This window comes from Triturus cristatus, chromosome 7 (assembly GCF_964204655.1).
Source record: "Triturus cristatus chromosome 7, aTriCri1.1, whole genome shotgun sequence".
Classification (NCBI taxonomy): domain Eukaryota; kingdom Metazoa; phylum Chordata; class Amphibia; order Caudata; family Salamandridae; genus Triturus; species Triturus cristatus.
In genome coordinates this window covers 1,562,183,651-1,562,204,579 of record NC_140590.1, presented here as the reverse complement: position 1 = coordinate 1,562,204,579, position 20,929 = coordinate 1,562,183,651, and the positions used below count along the sequence as shown (strand labels likewise).

The window sequence follows — 20,929 nt, the reverse complement described above, 5'->3', positions numbered from 1 at the left end:
TGCACCTTCCGAATAAGCGTGCTGTCTTGGGAGTCAATTTGGAGTTATATATATCTTCTTAAGTAATATTTACATTTGTTAAGCATACCTAAAGAATATCTCTATGTTCTAAAAACATAGTTATTATGCATGCTTGTACAAAGAAATACATTTATTCAAATTATAGATCTTTACGCACACAGGGATATGCTGTACATTAGTGTTTGAGTGTTGTGGTTATGTAGGAAAGAGTCGATTTGTGAGTAGTTTTGTGAAGATAAGATAGTCATCTATGTATCTTATGTTTGGGGGTAATGAATTCCATAGTTTGCATGCTGGAACAGAGAAAGATGTACCACCTATGGTCTTTTTCTTGTGTTTGTGTTGAGTGAGAACGGTTTTGACGACCTTTGCAGATTAATAAAAGCATAGCATCCTCCACTTGTAGAGGTTGAGAGTGCAAAACTGAGTCTTGAGGAAACTGAAGAGTGATGCAGATTCTACAAATAGGACTTTGAGGTAAAAATCAAAGGGAACTAAAGCGTGCCTTTTAAGGTTTCACTTGAAATGTGGCAAGTGAGGCCAATTCTGAAAGTGCCACTTATGCAGAGTTGGAATTCTCTCCTCCCAACCATTCGATGTCTGCAGTCTGTATCCTGGGTCAAATGACTAGGTATAGCGGGCTGTTAGTCTTTGTGTAATACTCCCAAACAATGAAACCAAGGGGAATAGGTGTTGGCAGAATAGGCCATCCCTGACTTGATAGCGGGGAGGAGCTGTCACCCATCGCACATGCCCATCACAAATGTTCCGCTTCAGCACACTCTCAAAGGGTTTCACACTAGTCTACTTTGTCCCCAGGTAAGTTGGGGCCAGGGTAGGGAGGAAGGAAATTCTATAGACCCATTTGGGGGGTTGACTCCTCCTGAACCATCTCCTACTTCAAAGCTGATGCCAAGTATAAATATTGGATCCTCAGACCCAACTCTTCAGTATGCCTCTGGACCCATGGAATACTCAGAAGGACTAATGTGCTTCTCTACCGCAAAAAGGATCACTACTCTGCTGACTAAATTAAGTCAGACTAGACCTGCATCTTTAACCTGGCCTGCTCATCAGAGCCTCAGGGATAGAAAAAGCTTTAGCCCAGCACCTGGACTCTCATCTTCACCACCCTGTGGTGTCACCAAAATCCTGGACATTTAGAAGTAGGTGTGAATGTGCTCTGGCAACACAATTGTGTGTGTCTTGGGCAGAATCCATGCAGTGCATATCCTCATCAGAACTACTGCTGCATGATTCATAAAAACACATTTTACAGGTGAGTGTTGGGATCCAGGAAGAGGTCTCCAAGGTGCTGGCATTAGGGGTGATTGAACCCTCTTGCAGTCCATGACACGTACCCCAGGAAGGAGGCATTATGTGCCGCCTGCTTGAATAACATAGCTGCCTTCCAGCTGGGAGGAACACCTGTACCACCTCCAGGAGGTTCTTCAGGCCCTGCAGCGAGCGGTACTGCCAGATAGGGAACGGTAGAGTGGTATATCTGGGTCATGTTGTGGGTGGGGGCAAAGTGCAGCCCTTCAGGCTAAGATTAAGACTATCCTGACTTGCAGCCTCGCTAAAACACAGACCGAGCTGAGGGCCTTCCTGTGCCTTACTGGATGCTACAGGTGGTTTGTTCGGCGCTATAGCTCCATTGTTTCCCACCACTCAACTGAGTTGACTACTAAGAAGCTGCCCAAAAAGGTGATCTGGACAGAGGCCTGTCAGAAAGCCTTTGACTTCCTTAAGGGACCCATGTGTGCAGCACCTGTACGCTGGGCTCCTGATTTCTTCAAGGAATGTATTGTGCAGTCGGATGCTTCAGAGCATGGCATGGGGGCTGCCTTAGCACAGTTGGAGGATGCCTTTGCTGTCATCTGGGCACTAAAGAAGCTACAACCATACCTGTTTGGGGCTCACTTCTGGGTCCAGGAGGGCCACAGGCCTCTCAGCTGGTTAATGCGAATGAGGGGTGAGAATTCCAAGCTGTTGAGGAGGCCCATCTCCCTACAGGGCATTAATTTTACGGCTGAACACCGCCCTGGTCAGACCATGCCAATGCTGATGGTCTCTCCAGGTTCTTCTGCCTTAGTGATGAGAGGTTGAGTAGGTCCCCAAACCCCCCCCCCCCACTTCAAGCTGGGGAGTAGGGGGGTATGGTTGGGACATGTGTTAAACAGGTCAGCCTTAGTGTGGTCTCTTGGGCTGAACCGCCGCTGCACCACTTCACACCATTCCACTCTGCACCACTCCCCTCTATGCCACTCTACTCTGCAAGACTGCACTCTTTGCCGCTCCCCTCCATTCTTCGCCGCTCCACTCTGCACCACTGTACTCCACTTTGCACTACTCCATTCTACCCCACTTATTCCTACGTCGGTCTACCCAGCACCACTTTACTCTATGCCACTGTGCTCTACTCTATTCTAAACAACTGCACTCTTCACCAGTGCACTCTAAGCCACATTCTCTGTACCACTCTGCTTTACTTTGCGCCACAGGAAGCTGCTCCACTCAACACCATTGCTCACTCTGCTACTCTACACATGCCACTCTACCCTGCACCACTCCAACTCACTCCACTTTGAAACAATCTACTCTGCACCACTCTACGAAACGGCATTGTATGCCAATCTACTCGGCACCACTGTACTCTAAGCCACGCCACTCTACAACACTCCACTCTGATGCTCTACTCGATTAACCTCTTGCTCCACAACCCTACTCCATTATACCATGCACTATGCAACTCCCTCTGTGTGGAAGAAGTGTAGACCTCTCCACCTCCAGAGAAATATTAATCTAGTTTTGTTTCTAACTATAGCATGATCTCATCCAATTAAACAGGGAAGACTGCACCTGTATGTTACGTCAGTGTGGCATGATAGCTAGCCTCTGTCTCAGCCCATTTTTTATAATCTGATAGCTACATTTTTAGGTCGAGCCTGGGCAGCGCATGGGCTACCGCGAGGCATGCAGTAGTAGAGTATGGACTTGACGCCCGCCCATATTTTTAATTGGCTTGTATCATTGTCTTTACTAAACGCTGTCTTTTGATTAATTATTAGGCTTGTTAGTCCCTCCTTGGTACCACCTTGTCTGCATTTGTTACCTCCCATAACAACTGGACTGTTAACTGGTCTTGGTACACGGTCTGCTTGTCTTGGCTGTGAGTACTATTATATTAAATGATTCGGGCCTATTCCACCCACTAACTCGCAGTGCACCGCTAACCTTTATTTTATGTACTATTGGCGTGAGCGCGATTTTTAAAATGTATTTTAGTAGTGCGGTCTGCTTTAAGTATATAGGCCGTGCTTAATTATTTATTTACTTTTTTATTTTGTGTTTAGTAGCGCCCGTGCGGTGCTTTCGCATTCATGAAGTCCATGCGGCTTTCTTTAGACAAGCCGCGGCTAAAGAAAGGTGCGTGGCCAACATTAAAGTGAAAGTGCGGCATGGGCGCTTTTACCCCAAAAGAAACCATCTGTATGTGAACTTGACAAACAGATGCTTTGTTTTTTTGTGGTCAAAGCCCCCATGCCGCAGTTTCACTTAAATGTCTGGCACACCCCTTTCTTTAGACGTGGCTTGTGTAAAGAAAGGGATGTGGTCATCATGACTGTGAAATACGCCGCATGGGCGCTAGTGTTTGCAATAGGTCTTGCATTTGCAAGAGTTTAAGCTATTGCATTGCCAATAGCTTAAACTCTTGTCAATGTGAGCCCTATTGCATTGCAAATGCTTGTTAAACTCCATGCCGCCATCACCTTCCACTTCATTACTATTCTCCCCTAACATAAATCAATCAATCAATAATTCTTTATTTCGGCAGTATTTCAGCCATAAAAGATACAGATAAATTCATAATACAATAAAACATTCAGCATTGAAACAGTAGCTGGAATTTTAGAATCTAATGAAAAACCAGTGATTCTAAGCTCTATTTGAAATTAAGAAACTCCTTTTTACCCAGAGAGCATGCAGATACTTGGAAAGAGCAAACACAATGTGTCCTGCAGTGTCAGATTTAAAGATTCTAAATGCATCTGAGCATTTCCGGAAGCCCAAGTTTCTACAAATTGGTATTATCCAATGCTTCCGGGCTCTACTATACAGAGGGCAGAAAAATAAAATATGACATTCATTCTCTTTGTCAGCACCACAGCCTGGACAATGAGAGTCCCCAGACATACACCATTTGCTGGTGAGGCTCGCTAATGGAAGAGAACCGAACCTCCATTGAATATAAAGCTTCCTGGCCAGTGCAGGATAAATCACATTCAAATAGTCTTCAAAGAGATATGCAGATTTAATCTCTAGGAATGATTTTACCAAAGTGCCATTCTGCGAATCGTGCAGCCATGCACTGCAACATCGTAATCTGTAGCACTCAGTGAATGTTTTCCCTGAGATCTCACTGCAGGCAACTACCGGTTTATGCCACATATCTACAAGGCCCATTGTCAATAGTTCTTGTTTGATATATGAGAGCCAGGGGATATGCACTGCCTTACTTGAGCTCAGTATTTTCTGTAATTCAATTCTGTACTGTAGGAGTTCGGGAGTTGTCCATATCCTCCTCCAAAACCTGAGGGGTTTAATGGATAATTCCTCCTGGATGGGGAGTAAACCCAAATCGAGCCTTAGCGGTAAAAGGGGTGTACTTTGGGGAAGCAACAGCAGCTGCCTCAGGAATCTGTTCTCAGCTTTGGTGATTTCAGGTCTGGCGGTATGCCCCCATAATTCCCCGCCATACAAAGCCGCTGCTCTTGCCTTAGATTTATATATTTCAAGCCCTGGGCTTATGGGCCTAAACGTTGAGGCATTAGTCATTTTTAATATTCCCCCCGCTGTTTGGGTCAATTTAAGTTGGGATTTGGCAAGATGAGGGCCCCAGGAAAGGTTTTCGCTCAGTGTAACACCTAGATATTGGAATGTCTGGACTCTCTCCAGTGAAACTGAATCCAAAATAGGTGGAGGTCTGGTGTGCGATGAGGGATTAAATATCATGAATTTGGTTTTGTCTACGTTAATCTGTAAGCCATGTTCACAGCAAAAGTTGTTAAAGCCGTTCAATATGCGCTGTATCCCCATGGGTGACTTAGATAATAAAAGAGTGTCGTCGGCAAACATTATGGCCGCGACTTTCTTGCCTGCCAACCTAGGTGCATCATTGTTTGGCACTGCATCCAAGTAAGATATCATCCCATTTACATATAAACAGAACAAGGTCGGGGCGAGGACACACTCTTGCCTAACTCCCTTGTTTACCGGGAACCTAGCAGACAATACTCCTCCTCTCGCACACCTAACTTGTGCAAAATTCAGAGTGTGCAACCTCACTAATATCTCCAGTAATGTACTAGGGACTCCCAAATCCCGAAGGACAGCCCAGAGTTTCCCCCTGGGCACAGTGTCAAAAGCTGAACGGAGGTCAACAAACACCTTGTAGAGGCTGCCACCCTCTATTAGCACAGTCTTCCAATACAGCATAACTAAACGGAAGATCTGATCCATGGTGGATGTTTTGCTCCTGAAACCGGCCTGGTAGGGGGAAAGAATTTCATTCTCATTGATCCACTCCTGCAAACGATCTAAAATAAGTCGTGCAAATATTTTTTGGGGGACATCAATGAGACTGATGGGCCTGTAATTTGCTGGGAGCAAAGGCGAGCCCTTTTTAAAGATTGGTACAATCTCTGCTCCCAACCACGTGCCCGGGACCTCTGCACCACGCAATATGGTATTGTATAGAGCACACAGATACGGTGCCCAAATCTTTGGTTGTTCTTTAAACCTATCTCCAGGGAGTTTATCAATACCTGGTGCTTTGCCACTCATCAATTTCCCCAGGACAATATTAACATCCTCAATGGAGAACTCCAAAACCTCGGCGTCCCCAGATATAGGTGTATGCAGGGGCAAAAGATCTAATTCAGAGGTAGCTGCATAAAGGGATTTAAAATGGGATTCCCACACCCCCGCATCTAAGTTAGCTTCAATCGCGTTGCGCGGTTCAGCGCACCCTGAGTTCACAATGGCCCAAAATCTCCGCGGTTCCTTATTAGCAAGTGCGGAGGCTAAGTTCTGCCATCTCTCCCAATCCCAATCTATTTTTGCCGGTTTCATTACTTCTTTATAGGAGTACCTAAGAGCGCGAATAGTCGACCTGTCAGTGCCATCTTTAATGGCATTTATCAGGTCGGTTTTTGACCTCCTACAGGTGCCATTATACCAAGAAGATGGGCGGGGCACCCTAGTCTTATTAGATGGGAAAATTGGATTGAAAATACCTGCTAAAGTGTCCACCAGATCCTGGTGAACAGTAAGCAGGTTCTCAGATGCACCTATGTGCAACCCTTGAGCCCAAATATCACTTGCCAGAGTGAGGAGTGGGAGGATAAGTGTGTATAAGCTGGAGAGTGCATCCCTCCTCTCACGCAAGTTCCCCCATTTGACCCGCCGCCTATTGTTGGAGATGACAAGGCCGGGGTCATCAGACACTTCGGTAAGGTTTTTTGGAATATTGGGGAATTCCATCTTCAACATCAGGGCGTTGTGGTCACTATCCGTTCTAGACAGTACCTCCAGATCCACTATCTTTGGCCACAACCTAGTCTCGACCATAACATAGTCTAGGTGGGATTCATGATCTTTTCTGTTGTAAGTACACTTGGAGGGTATATCTGAGGGCTTCCTACCATTGACCGCCCTGACCGAGTTATGAAAAGTTAGGGTCATAATCTGCATGGCCAGTGGTGTCCATGCCTTTGCGGGAGTGGACTTACAGGGAGGGATTCCCCAAAACTCATCCTCTCCCATCAGTACCCCCTCATTCAGCCCTTGCAGGGGCTCATAATGGCAATTAAAATCACCTGCAATCACAAACTGGATGTCCCGGTTTAGAGAATCAAGAAAGACTGATAATTCCCCGATGGTGCTAGATTCCTTTGCCAGTACAGTTGGACGAGAGTAGACATTAATTACTGCTAATTTATACAGGGAGGGCCATGTCATAAGGACGCATAGAATGTCGTCCGAGTTGGTCTGGATCGATTCCACCTTACAGCCCAGGTGTATACCGACCCACGTTGTCAGGCCACCAGAAGGGCGGCCTTTTCCTCCCCAGCGAGCCACGATATTGAAAGCCACAAACCCCAATCTGTGAGCTTCCTCCCTAGCTCAGGTCTCCTGGAATAAGATCACATCAGAAGAGTCGACAAAGGTACCCCATTCTGGGCACTCTAACTTGCTATTCAAACCTTTGCTATTCAAACCTATTAACATAAATCATAAATGCAAGGTACACCAATCTACTTCCGGTTTTATTTTATTTTTTAATCTTTGTATTAGAACCCACAGGTGTACTTCTGGAGTTGCTTCTTACCTCTTAATCATTATTTCTGATACCAATGATGCTATAACGCCCCAAAATGTTATTCTCATTGGACAGTCCCACGCTAAGGGGTAAAGATCGGCCTCCAATCTGTCACATTTCAAACAGCATCTTAAACAGCCTTTTCAGGGAGAGGAATGTTTAGTGTAAGTAGTTGAACTGTAACAGGCTCTAACCAGCATTTTTGGTGACCATTTTGCTATTTGCTGTCCATACTGATTCATTCCACGAAATCAACCAATATAATTTCTTTGCTCACAGTGACATACTGGAGAGAGACTAATTTGCAAAATGGATAGTCAAGAGAAGTGACGAAGAACTGCTACAAAGTTCTTAAATTGGGAAAAGTAAAACAATTTCCTCTGAGTATTTGCTAGAAGCAGAGAAAAATACTATGGTTCGGAGATTAATTGTGCCCGAAGTCAGCTGTTGGTAATGGCTGAAAAAAGTTGAGGTTAAATCTCTTCTCGCATTTAAACTGTACGTAAGGAGCAGATATTAATTAATAAATCAGCTCATGTCATAAGCAATAGTACTAAAAGTAGGAAGCATTTTCACTTGAGGCATGCAGAGAGGAGTTTAAAGACCTTCCTCCTAGGCTACCTTATGTCAGTCTCCGGCTTAACAAGACATCCTCTTTGCTGCAATCATCTCACTGCTGATTGTGTCACATTTGTGGATCTGTTGCAAAACATAAATGAGCGACCTGTCACTACGGGCAGGCCATGCAGATCTGGACCGGTTTCTTGAACGTGGCAAGAGCTGAGCGGACTGTTCCTGCTTGTAGTGTACCCTACTGTCAGAGCAACATGGCAAGTCTTGCAAAGTGCATTCATTTTTCCAATGCCCCTGGCCCAGTAACAAAATGTTACTGGGTCCAGGTCCAAGGGCATTGTATTACTGAATGGGGAGCAAGCTGAGAAATGGTTAACGTAAGGTATCCTTGTATTTGAATTTACTACGTTTAAACATTATGGTCAACAAGGAAGGCGTGTTTGGGTAAAGCCAGTGCTGAAGATAGCTTTTGAAAACATTAGGGGCAAATCTATAAACAACGTTGATGCTCACCCTTACCATAATATGGTAAGTAAGCATAATAAGATTGATAATTACTTTGCAGGTAAGGATGAAAATGAGATGCTATCTTGCAGTGATCTTGCTCCAATTATGTTAAATTTCATAAAAGATAAATGAAAGACAACGCGATTCAATTTACAGTAAAGGGGATTCTGTAACCAACACACACACACAACCTCCACCTTTTTCAGACGGTTGTATTGCCTTTCATGATTTGCAAACAGAGGTTGAGACACTGTTATCTACTAGCTTAGATTTGGAAAATAAAGCCCATAATGAAGATTGACTGAGAGGATTTTAGCAAACACATTATTTATAAAGCAAATATGACTTTCTTTTTTGATATTGGCAGCAAAGAGCACTGTTGTACACATTCTGTCTCTAATGTAAACAACACTGATACAAATGTAAAGTCCATTAGTTAAGATCTGTTTTCAAGACCTTAAAACTGCTTATGCAGCAGACGACCTGTGTTCTTAAAACATCAAGCGGCATTGTTCTGAATTACTCAAATGGAAAACGTGATGGAGTCCAGGAGACTCGATCCTGGGAAATTTAACAAAAGAAAATATTGATAAGGTGGCAGTGGCCGATCAGATGGGTTCTGTAGATTAAGGAGACCATGTTCTAACGAAAGTAACAAGTACTCCCTGTGAGAATTATTAAGCTCCTAAGAATAGTTTGAGGGGTCGGGGATGGAGGCTTAGAGATCCTGGTTTAATAATACGATCTAACGCCCCACAATTAAAACGTGCCACAATAAGTGTCATCTTTAGAAAACAAAACATGAACTAAAGTTACCCCACATGTTCACTGAGATAATAACTAAGAAAAGTAGGAACATAGTAGAGGGAAGAGTGCTCTTGGAGGGTAATGAAACTCTCTAACTAAAAATGAGTCAGCAGGTACACAACCGTGGGGTGGGAAATCTCTAACATCCTTCCAGCGAAATGCATTTTACCACAACCAGACCCAGAAGGCGACTGGGTTGTAAGAGTCAAATGTCTAAGCAATTGCCTCCACCCTAACAGCCATGATAGAATAACCCGGTGAAACTCTTTACCAGTGCCTTCTCTCTGAACTTAAATTTCTATTGTGTATCATAGCCCATAAGCAACTTGGTTCACTAGACGCATTGTTATAAACACATTATCTGTATTTAAGAGGCATGGTGTTTGGGAATATTATCAATCTCCAATTAACCAGGAAGAAGAAAAGAAGCTGGAAGAAGAAAATCTGACTTGAGTATAACTTGCACTGCTATATATTTCACATAATCCGTGAAGAAATATGTGAGGTCATAAGCAGTACGTCTCGGCAGCGGAAATTTTACTTTTGTAAGTTACTTGTGATGGGTAAATGTCAGTGGGTTGCTTTTTGGATTCTGTGATCTTTCTTTTATTCTTCACGTATAACTCCACATTAACCATTATCTTTTCAGTCAAATAGTTTTTTTGTTTTTTTTTTACAACAAATCCCCATCACTTAAAAAATCAAAGGTTAAAATAGCATTATATTTGTGTAAAAATGTTTGTTAAAACATACCCTTTTAAGCTAACCAAGCCACTTGTATTATCTGATTATGCAGTCATGCTATCAATGATGTAATGGATCATGTCATGAGTAAATTAATATATGAGGTAATTAGCAGTGCATGGCGAGGGCACTAGTTATACTTACTTGTGATAACTAGAACTGGTGAATTTCAGCGGTTTTGTTAATTTAAAACGATATTTTAACTTACATTTTGACCTAATTATAACGTTAAATTGACCTTTTTTTTTTGCGAATTTGAATATATATATTTTTTTATGTAAAGTAATATTTTAATACCATACTATAAAGCCCCCGCTGCGCATGGTGTGGGGTTGGCAGCAGGGCCTGGCCTTTGTCCAACTCCCTGCAGGCAGCCAATCACGCTGCTGCACATGGCCGAAGACATGCAGAGCATGCTGTTGGTCTGGCAAGTCCTGGCCCCGCTCAGGCACTTTTACTGACTTTGTCAAAGTCACAACACCCAAACATGAAAAGTAAGCCTATTGGTTTCTTTCAACGGGTGAGCATATCATTTTATATAAAGCAGATCTATCATCTTCCCCAAAAATCACCAATATTTCAAGTTAAATCTATATTTTAATAATTCTCAGTGTTTAATAGGGATTCTTGTAAAATATTTAATAAAAGAAATCAACATGTCGGAGTGCGTTAACATTGTTTTTATGATTACATTAAGTGGGTTGAAAAATGTTAAGACTCGGACGTGCTATTTTAATTTCTTATGTAATAAAGCCAAATGTCTCTGAATTGTTTAACATGTTTCAGCCTACAACATGCAATCCTAAACAACCACAAGAGGGCCATGCACCCTGAGCTGGAGCTCTATGCCCTTCAGCTGGAGCTCTATGCTCCTCAGCTTGAGTGCTTTAAAAACATGGTAAGTTTTCTTGGGTCATGACCAAGTAGACTGTTGGGGTCCCCCCCACCCTTCTTATGTTATTGGGGTCTACTGCACTCCCTGCAGAACCCTTCAACGCTACAGATAGTGCTTGGTGGTGCCTCTGCATCTTGTAGGGGCACCACAAGCATGAAAATATGCAATTTTAAAATTTCCCAGGGCATTATGGAGCGCTCCTTCCTAGGAGCGTTTAATAATAAATAAGGTTTCTTTTCGGAGGGCGACGTTGTGGTTGGAGTTCCTATGGGCTCAGCTGTCGCCCCTGCCAGCACTCATCATGGGTGCTTGCTATAACTGGTAACTTAAAAAAAAAAAAAATATATATATATATATATAAATATATATATAATATATATATATATATATATATATATATATATATATATATATATTGGGAAGGGGGTGCACAACCCCTCCATTAGCTTCTACGAGCACCAAGCACCCATCCATTGGCTTTTTTTCCTTTCTTTTTCTTGCATTTGATTTTTAATCTGATGTGTGCGGGCGACCCTCCTCCCTCAACCAATAGTTGACCTGGGAACCCATTCCATATGGCCTTTCCCTTTTTTAATTTGAGGAGGGCGTGGGTCTCCCTCTCTGAACCAGTAGTGGGCCAGGGACCACATCACCAGGGCTTTACATGGGGGCACCCACCCTATACACCATTTGGGGCTTAGGTGCGAGCCCCAGGGCTCATGCAGCCCGCTGGCTCCATGCATACATTCTTCGTGGTTGTTAGCATTGCTTCCATTTGGCGGGAGAAGTAGTTTTTCACTGCTCCTTCCGGGTGGGAACAATCTGAGTTTCCCTGTCTGCAAAGCTTTGCAGGCAGGGAAACGCATTTCTGGTCTCACCCTGTGGGAAGCATTTTTAAAGCTCCCCCAAATGGGGGGCAGACATGACTTCCCGGTCTGTGCTCCTGCGGGCAGGGAAGCTACTGTGCCCAAGATTAGGCTCCCCAGGACAGGTAGTGAGCTGGCCCTGGGCGTCCTTGGGGCTCTTTTACGCTCAGGATATAAGGCTGTGTAGGAGCCCTGTTTTTTTTTTTTTATCTTGCTGCACATTTGCATATCCTCCATAAATTCGTAATGAATTGAAGAAAAAATGTTTCGGCCCAACGCAGAGCCCCCACTTATCTATTATTTGTGTTTTTTGTAGGACTCTGGACTAGGTCCTGGGATGGCTCATACCACATCGTTGTTTGTGGTGGCAGCTGATCAGATCTCAGCTTTAAATTGGCGCTGCATGTCTACAGGGGCATGAAATATGGAACGTTTTAGGGCCTTTATTGCTCAAAAAACTAAAGGATTTACATCAAATCACAAAAAAGCATGCTGTATGGACCAAGATCAAGCTTTCTGCTAAATGTGGCGTAAATCCATTCAGCAGTGTGGGCTGTAGCGGTTCGTAATTTTCTATGGGAGAATGAATCCGAAATAGCTTGATAGTGAACAAACTGGAAACGCTGGAAAAGAGTATGATGGGCTGTTCCCCTTTGGGGACAGTTAGTTTTTAGGTCTCGCCTACACAGCGCGCATGCGCTGCATAGGAGGGCCTTTTAGCCGTCGTTCTTCACTTTTTCAAGCACTGCACTCATGCTTGTGGCGGCATCCACCTTGCGGGAGCGCGCAGCGGCACGCCACAAACACGAGTGCAGTGCTTGAAAAAGTGAAGACTGCGCGCCCATGCACGCACTACTCCCGGGATTGATAAGATAAGAGTTTGACGTGTTTTCTCAGGTGCGTTGTAATCCTTACCGGATGTGCTGTCTCTCTATCTTAATTGAATTACTTTAAAATGAAATAGATTAATATAAATTAGCAATGACTAGCACAAGCACGAGTGCTTTAAAACAGCTGCTGCTTGTGCTCTTTTGAAAGATGGGAAATTAAAGGTTTTCAGAACATGCAGATTCAAGTCTTCACTATAATTTTCTTTTATTTGTTCTACATGTAATAATGTTGTATCCTCAGAGCATTAGGAATAGCCACAAATCGTTAAACTCTGCAAACGTACAGTTTTATATTCAAACCATTGTCACAATGAAAGTTGAGCTTTAGAGTGTTAGACCTGCCAGCCCTTTGGCTGTCCCCTCCTCATTTTTTTCTTCCTTTACCCTCTAATTTTTCTGTCCACTAGTTTTTTTTGTGTTGACTTAGAGGCTCTGGGTGCCCCATCATCACTAATTGATGGTGTGGCGCAAGGCGCTTCCCTAAAATGGAGGGAGGGAGAGAGCTCCTCCACAAAAAGGTGGCCTAAACTGTCACCTTAGAACCTGGGCCATAGGCTGGCATGAGGAGTTCCAGAACCTTCTGGGCCACTCTAGCCAGTCAGGGCCCAGGCTATATATAGAGGTGAGATGCGACGGCCATTTTGTGTGGTGAACTGAGGTACTCCGGAGTAAGGCACCAGAGTGGGGAGGTAGGAGCGCGGGGGGGGGGGGGGGGTGGGGGGGACTGACTGTTCTTAGGGCCTGCTTTTTCTCCCCCCTCGGTTGACACCACCCCCTACCTCGTGACCTAGCCCTGCCTTCAGCCTCTGACCCTGGGATCACGTCAACTTTTTGTGCTCCCCGCCTAGTCAGGACCCCTGAAGAGAACTGGGGAAGAGAGTGACCATTTCTGACCTTAGCCACCATTTTCCTGACTGTGCCTGGGTCCCCCCTATCTTGTTCCGCTACTGACGTGTGGCCTGCCACATTCCAACCAACCTGTCCTGAGCCTTGGCGTCGCTGTGAGGAGACAGGGGGTGCTAGGCGCCGAACACTTCGCCACCCCCGAACTGCCGGCCACCCCTTAATTTGTGCCACCCCCGTCGGGGCTGTCCCAGAGAATAGCTCACCGCTGCGGCCCAGGGCCTGATAGATCGCCCCCATAGTTATCGGGCCCGTGGAGAAGCCCAGGGCCCCATCGCTGCAGTCGGAAGGCAGGACAGCCCACTGGAACCCTACGAAGGCCTCACCAGGCCTAGAGCCATCCTGTGAGGGCCGCGCAAGGCCCTGAAGCGGATTCCCCCATCACGTGACGGGGGCTGACTGCAAGATGCCGCCCCCGCCGCCGGGTGATTTGCCGACTTGGCCGCGCCCCACAGGTCGCGCTGCATCGGCGGCTGCGGGCGCCGGCCCTGGAAGTCTGAGGGAAACTCCGGAGCTGTCTGGAGTCCTGCGGAGCCCCCACCACCTCGCCGGACCGCGCCGAGTGGAGCGCTGACTGAGAGGAGGCCCGTGAGGGGCGAAAACCAGCGCAGGGGCCGAGAGAAGGCTGAGGAGAAAGGTAACCCCTGGGGAAGGCGGGCGGAAGGCCGTAGAGAGGCCCAGAGTTCACCCCTCCCCTGGGGAGGCCCAGTGAGCCACAACATTTCCCCCTGACCTGGGACCCACCTCACCAGCATCTCCTGCCTCTGTAGGGCTCCAGGACAAGGGAGTTTGGGGCCCGAGGACCTCGCCTCAGACGGAGAGTCCCGTTAAGGCCTTAGGTACTTGCCGAGGATAGCACTAATGAGGTACTGAGTGCACTGCTAAGCGGAAGGGCCACTTTTAAGGCGCTATGAAATTAACAAGTGCAGTGCTATGTTAATGACTCTATTTAGGGCGCTATGAAATTACCAAGTGCAGTGCTATGTTAATGACTCTATTTACGGCGCCATGAAATTACCAAGTGCAGTGCTAGGTTAATGACTCTATTTAAGGCGCCATGAAATTACCAAGTGCAGTGCTATGTTAATGACTTTATTTAAGGCACTATGAAATTACTATGTGTAGTGCTACGTAAATGACTCTATTTAAGGCGCTATGAAATTGCTATGTGCAGCGCTATGTTAATGACTCTATTTAAGGCGCTATGAAATTGCTATGTGCAGCGCCATGTTTAATGACTCTATTTAAAGCGTTATTGAATTTGCTGTGCTGTGTTTGACCACTAGGTGGCGCGCTTGATTTCACATCAGGGCTAAGGTACTTTAATACTGCCAATTTAACCACAACGAAATGTTTTGACCCTAATGTGGTGTAGATAAAAACTGATTGGTTTCATTTGAAAGAAAAGAGAAACCTGATAAAAGGAAAGATAAAGCTTTTCTTACTTTTATAATACCTTGGTGTAGTGACGTTTTTAGTGGTGATACGCTGGAGTGCTGAGGTGAGTGTGATGCAAGCACGACCTGTTACTCCGGAACGAGTCTTTTCCACCTGAGCCAAGCTACCCTAGGACTTTCGGTCCAACATAGAGTACTCACCCTAACTGCAAATGCCTTGCATTAACGTCTGACTCACTCTCACGGACCCTCTCACGGACCCTCTCACGGACCCTCTCACGGACCCTCTCACGGACCCTCTCACGGACCCTCTCACGGACCCTCTCACGGACCCTCTCACACGGCCTCTCTCACTCCCACTGCCTTTCTCTCTTTCTCTCTTTCTCTCTTTCTCTCTTTCTCTCTTTCTCTCTTTCTCTCTTTCTCTCTTTCTCTCTTTCTCTCTCGTTTAGCCATGCAACAGTTGGTGCTGTTGTGCCAATTCTATTGTGCTTCATAACTAAATACTTATAAGGTCCCAAAGGCGAGACCTGTTGGCTATGCCAATGCTTGTTATTTATTTCACCTGTTCTGGTGTGTAAATGCTTGTGAACTGTAGCTAGTTGAATCTTGCAGTCCTCTGAGATTAACCATAATGCTACAAATTCCAGTCATAGATGGGTCTAACTGTATAAATAGGGGCCATTACTAGCTCAGATGGGCACAGGCAGACTTTCTATTGGCTCCATCGAGGTATAACGTTTAGGTGAGGGGCTACTGTGGTGCAAGACCATACTGCTATCACACCCATTAGTCCTTATTCCTCTGCCCCTTACTCCGCAACTAGAGCAACCATTGATGGAAGCCAGAGGCAACAAAGACCAAATGTAAAACAGAGCAGATTGGTATTAAGCCCACTAAGAAGTGTTTCTAGTTTTACAACCTTAGCTTAAACTTTTCCTAGCAAAGTGTTGTGTGCCATGTTTTTTCACAAATAGAAAAGTGTCGTTCCTGGTAGCAGCAGAGGGGTCTAATCACCATTTCATAACATCATAGCATGTATACTAGAGAATCCACTCCCCCGCACAGTAGAAATCCTGTGTATATCAGAATTCTGGGTAACCATGTTACATTATTGGTTTGATTTAAAAAAAGAGAATTCCACTTGTCAACATTCTACTTGCCATATTTTTCACTTTTCAATGTAGAAGTCGAAAGGTGCAATTGTTTTGTAAGATATGGCACAGGTGTAGTATTGTTTCATGTACTGGGAAGCGATAGGAGGGCTATGCAAAGCATCACTTAAGCAAGTTGTAGGTTTAAATGCTACAAACCAGCATTTTTAATCCTGCTTTTGGTTTGTCCCTACAGGTTTACTCATGTGAAATTCATATGTGTTGAGCCACAGAGCAACAGTAAGAAGAAAAAGCAGCTCTCTAATGGCTGTCCAGCTTATCTTGTTCTGGAGTACAGTGAGGAATTGGACCGTCTGGTGATCAAGGAACAGAACAGCAACCATGTCCACCTTGGCCTGAAGGATTCTCACAAAAGAAAAGAAGCAACTTCAAAAGTAGGTCAAATTTCACACAAGCTCCACAACAGCCCACCTCAGAAATTACCAATTCAGAGGCTGCGACAAAGACCACATGTGAACCATTGTCTTGTCAAAAAACGTAATCGCGTTGGTATTCATGCAGGTTTAGGAGTGTTGCAGATCAGGAAAACAGCTACTTCTGCAACTGAAGAGAGTACATCAAGACGCAACTTAACCTTTTCTCAAAAATCAACTAAAAGGAAACTTCTGCCGAAGGAACATGTGGACCCTCTAGCGATCAAAGAACTTAAGTGCAACAGCACATACGTGGACTTGGGGCATGACCTTTTTGAAACCAGCATTTTTTCTTCAATAAAAGAGCGGTCACCTGGGTCTGTGGACAACCAGGTGAACAAAGAGCACAACAGCATTCATGCTCCTATTGATCAGAAGGAGTCCCTAAATGGAAGTGTATCTTCTCCTTTATGGGAGTGTGCACTGGGGCCAGACAAGAGCCCACCTCAAAGACTACCAAGGAAGAGGCATGGGCAAAACCTATGTTTGGAAGCCACCTGTAATGAGCAAAAAGTAAAGCTTCTTCCATCTGGTAACCGTCCAGCTTCTCCTGTTGAATCAAATACGGTCTCTGTGTCTTCAAAGGAAAAGGTCTCTGGCTTCTCACTTGAACGGGTAACAAATGGCGTTAAAGAATTATTGCGAATTGACAGTGGTTCCCTTGCCTCATTTAGTATGGATACCGTGGAAAACCTTGACATGCTTAGCTTCCAGACCAGCAAAATGTGTGTCCTTTTCACAAAATTTCCAGAGAGCCTACTGCTGCACCGTGTTCACAGTAAGTGTGGCTACATACTTTATGCATTCTTAGTTGAGAGTAAGGAGCGAGTCGGCAAGGTAGTGCACTTTGCAGTGCTCAAAGAAGAGACTGCAGAAAGTCTGTCCAAAATGCTAAATGTCTTTGCTCAATTCAACCCGGAGTATTGGAAAGTAAAAGTTATCTTTACAGATGCATCCTTTGCTCACAAATCTACTTTACAAGAAATATTCCCAGCATCACAAGTTCTGCTTTCAGTTTATCACACAGTGCAGCTTATTGAGAAGAAGGTCAGGGCACTGTCAGGTTTCCGGGAATACCTGGAGATAACACTGAGAGATGTAGTCTTCTCTCCCTCAACTGAGAACCGACAGAGCCTATCTAGGATGCTGAAACAGTTGTTAGATCCTCAGTTTCACCAGTTCATAGAGACTCATTGGATCTCCTGTGAAATGCTCTGGTACATGCATGTCAAAAAGGGACTCCATTCTTGCAGCACCTACATGGACAGTCTGCAGATGATCACTCACAAAATCACTAGTGTCTACAGCAAACAACAATCCCTGGAAAACAGTATCTTATACATCGTGGAATATGCAGATTGCTTCAACTCCAGAGGCTTGGAGAATCTTAATCAGGGTTCATTATACAGTACAAAATTAATTCCTAGAAAAGTAGTTCCCAAGAAAGTAGGCCGGAAACCCAAGGACAGTAGTACAACCAAAACATCTTCACCTTCCCCTGATGTCCAGCCACCAAAGTCTACCACGAGAATTTCCTCTTTGCCTTCCTCTTCTGTGCTGCTACCTAAACTGGCACAGCTGTTGCCAAAATCTGCACAATCAATGTCCAGACCAGAACAGCCACTGCAGCCTAAATCACAAACCTCAGTGCAGCCTGAACCAGAATCCACCCAGCAGCCCGAACAAGATTCCCCCATGCTTGCAGAACCAGAACCCACTGTTCTAGTGAAGCAAGAACCTGTTCTACCTGAGACCAATTCCCTGCAGCCGGAAAGAGAATCCCTGCTACTGGAACCTTTGCTGCCCAAAATAGAACCGTTACTATCTGAATCAGAAAGTCTGCTCCCCAAACTGGAACATTCCTTAAGCAAATTTGACCCCTTTCTGCCTAAATCAAGCACCCAGCTGCCGAAATCAGAGCCTCTGCCGCAGCCAGAACCCGTGTTACCCAAACTAGAGCCACCACTGAACGATTGGGATCCCCTGCTGGGAAAATTCCTGTGCAAACCAGAACCTCTGCTGCCTCAACAAGAACTGATGCCACCTGAATGGGAATCTCTTCATCCCAGACAGGAACCCTTGCTACCAGAATCAATGCAGCTAAAACTGGACACCCAGTTGCCCGAACCAGAATGCCATCAACCAAAACTGCTGCACAGCCCAGTACCCTCTCACTTTCCCAATCAACAACTGCTCAGAGATGATGATTCTGTGCTTCATGCCCTTAAGGAAACCTGCACAGAGGTGGCATACCAACTATGTCTAAGTGAGTGGGAGGTGGTGAAGTCGTCCAGTCGGATCATTAAAATGTACGATGCCGCCACTTCTGTAAAGCTTGTCGAGGACATACAGGAGGTTAGCCGTGACTGTCAAACATGCAGCTGCTACTTCAACAAACGTTATAGACTTCCCTGCCGCCATATTCTGACCGTCCTGCATGTTAATAATCGTCCAGTGGAAGGTGATATGGTATGCCCACGATGGCAGAGAAAGTATCAGCATCCCACTTTGGCAGACAAGGATATTCTAGGCCACATCAGGTGTTCTGCCATCAGCCAAAAGGCAGGTGAGGCACGTTTTTCCAAGATTAAGAGCTTGAGTAAAGAGCTAGAAAACCTGCTTATGCAATGTGAGGGACCTGAGCTAAAGGAAAGGTGCTCCACCCTTCATTCAATAGTGGCCATGTGGAAGAAAAGCCAGAAACCAGTAGAAAATGGTGTTGCTGTGGAGGAGGAGGAGGAGGAGAAGATGAACAATCTTGGGGAGCTACCTCTGCTCTGGAGGATACAGGATTATGGAAAGTTTGGGTAATGACCTGCAGATCAGGCCTGAAGAGGGGCAGAAATCTACTCACTGAAGTGGTGAGCCTGTTTTATTTCTTATAGTAGGCACTGTTGGGGAAAGATAAACATGCCTTCCAATCTACAGTACATGTTCCATAAATGCCAAGGAGGAGACGTGGTGTTCACATCTTGAATATAAAGACTCCACTAGAATGGATCTGTGAGGTTATTTGTTGGACAAGCAATGATCTGTGGGCCATGGCACCTAAGGGGTGGCAAGTCTTGTCCCTTTTTTTTACTCTTATGGCTCCCTGCCTATTAGATGGACCATATTTTATTCCCATCCCAATCACCCTGAAAATGTGCTGTTACTCTCTAACCCCTTTTACTGCCGTTCTTACTGTTTCTATATAGACACACTTGCAAAGACTTGTTTTTCAGAAGATTTTGAATTAAAATTAGGGGTGCATCACAACATGGTTTCTATAGATTATGTCGGTGATCTCTCTGACTTCATACACCGAAAACTAAACACCAGGACTGTGCTTTCTATTCACAGGTTTTCAACTTGCAGCTCTGCTTTCCTCCAACACAGTTTTGCATAGCTTTACCGATGTGTAGTTCCTCATTTTGAAATGCAGCACTTTGACTTTGCATATGACTGTGAAATCCTACTATTCTGCTTTAAAAATGGATTCCCACATGGTGCCAGATGTGCATCTCAGACTGGGAGGGTCCTGAAAACAACTCTTCAGTTGTTTTCCAGTAAGAGTGTTAATGCTGAAAATAAGTGCTGGTGAGCTTGTGTCATACCCATGGATAAAAGTACAATTATGTGTTTTTGTACACTGTATCTTTATTTAATATAGTGAAGGATATGGAAAAGCCATATTCTTTGCCCAGGGGACTAGGCTACGGCAAGTCTTATATGCTGACCAAACCATGTATTTTGGAACTGTTGGTAAGCAAAGTTTTAAATATTGCAAAGTACATTTAAAATAATGTAACCTTTATTAACTGTTGGCTGACACCTGTGCATTAATTTCAGACAAATGGGCCAGTTGGGCTTGTGGGCATGGCACCATGCCAAAAGACTTCAGGATGAGCAACTTCGGATGTAATAGGTGGAGTAACACTAGAATGTTTGTCCTCCCTAGGACTGGGCTGTGACAGTGGTAAATCATCCCCATTGTTCATTCACTTGATCTTTCTGAGTTGTCTTACATTCATTCGCTGTGTCCAATTTTTCAGCATGTGATGTGCCAGCAAGTGATTTAAAATGAAGTACAGAAATAATTTCTTTCTCTCGTGTCTTGTTCTGTTGAAGATTAGAATTTACATGCCTTCCGTATGATGGGTTTATAATGGATAACCTTATGTTATATTATGCCAGACTGGATCTGGCATTTTTTTTCCAGCCATACTTGGTCACCTGTGCTAGTTGGCACCACACAGAGTCCAGAGAAAGGCACACGGTACCCTTGAAAACTTATCTTTAAGATTGGTGAACATGTCTCTTGTCAAATCCTTGGACTTAAAGCCCTTTGTAATTACTCACTTTTAGCTATATG

General features: G+C 44.7%; 1 protein-coding gene across 1 annotated transcript in view; it reads left to right on the top strand.

Annotated features, from left to right (window-relative positions):
• The window catches only part of ZSWIM3 (zinc finger SWIM-type containing 3), a 66,460-nt gene extending 45,809 nt beyond the window's left edge, over window positions 1-20,651 (top strand). The window contains exon 2 of the mRNA XM_085619380.1: window positions 16,338-20,651. Within this exon, the coding sequence (XP_085475506.1) occupies window positions 16,338-19,386 (3,049 nt within the window). The 3' untranslated portion in view covers window positions 19,387-20,651. The remainder of the gene's footprint in view (window positions 1-16,337) is intronic.
• Window positions 20,652-20,929: the final 278 nt, after the last annotated feature.